Source organism: Merops nubicus, unplaced genomic scaffold, assembly GCF_000691845.1.
Source record: "Merops nubicus isolate BGI_N331 unplaced genomic scaffold, ASM69184v1 scaffold19032, whole genome shotgun sequence".
Lineage (NCBI taxonomy): Eukaryota > Metazoa > Chordata > Aves > Coraciiformes > Meropidae > Merops > Merops nubicus.
In genome coordinates, this window is record NW_008593050.1 from 8,621 (window position 1) to 9,565 (window position 945).

The 945-nt window shown below is 60.4% G+C and overlaps 1 protein-coding gene across 1 annotated transcript in view; it reads right to left on the reverse strand.

Moving 5' to 3' along the window:
- FANCE (Fanconi anemia, complementation group E) overlaps positions 1-941 on the reverse strand; it is a gene marked incomplete at both ends in the record, with an annotated part of 2,949 nt that extends 2,008 nt beyond the window's left edge. Inside the window, 3 exons of the mRNA XM_008935359.1 lie at positions 2-54; positions 367-411; positions 504-941. Of these exons, the coding sequence (XP_008933607.1) occupies positions 2-54; positions 367-411; positions 504-941 (536 nt within the window). The remainder of the gene's footprint in view (position 1; positions 55-366; positions 412-503) is intronic.
- Positions 942-945: the final 4 nt, after the last annotated feature.

The window sequence follows — 945 nt, forward strand, 5'->3', positions numbered from 1 at the left end:
GGGGAGGCAGGTGGTCAGGACCTGTAGTTCAGGTGGGATGCTCGGCACCAAGTGCTAGAGGGAAAAACACGGTCCTTGAGTAATACAGCAAATGAACCAACACATGAAATACAGCTCCAGGGCTCTTCTCCTCCCTACCACCCACAGCTTTGGGCAGTGCTGGCCCCACAGGGTGCCCATCACACAGCAAACCCCTGCCAGGGGAGGCAGGTATCAGCACCCGAGAGCAGAGGAGGTGCCAGTGGGGCTTTTTATGCCCCTCCAGTTGTCCCTGTGAGCCCAACTCCCCTCCCATCCCTTCTGGGGGTCACACCATCAGCTGTTCAGACCATCAGCTCCAAGAGAGGAGTAGAAGCAACCACTTACATCTGACTCCTTCTGCAGCAGCATCTTCAGCCTCGGTCCATGGACCTGCAGAAAATGAGGCACAGGAACAGAAATCAGAGTGAAATCAGAAATCCAGGCTCCCTGGCTGGGAAGGGAAAGCAAACCCTGCCCACTACCTGGACAAAGGACTGGACCTCTGCTGCCAGCTCTGCCTGGGAAGCTCTCCTGGGCTCCTCATCCCGCTGGGAGTTTTCCAGAGCGGCTCCATCCAGGCTCTGAGCAGATCTGTCCTGCGAAGGCTCCGCAGGCACCTCCTCTGCCCCATCCCCACCCTCCTGCGTTCCAGGGGGGTCAAACACCTCCTCCTCCAGCAGCAGCCTCTTCCCCTCCCTGCCCTCACCCAGCTCCAGGCTCTCCTCAGACGCTTTCTTGCGCTTCCCACCCGCAGGGACGGCCTCGGCTGCACCCCCAGCGGTGCCAGGCTGCTCACTGAGGCACCACTTCAGTTTCCTTCGCCCCTCTGCTTTGTCCTGGGCAATTTTCTGGCACAGGCCCCTCAGCTGCTGCAGGCAGGTGGCAGATAAGGGGGTGGGAGGTGGGGGGCTCTCCTCGCCCCTC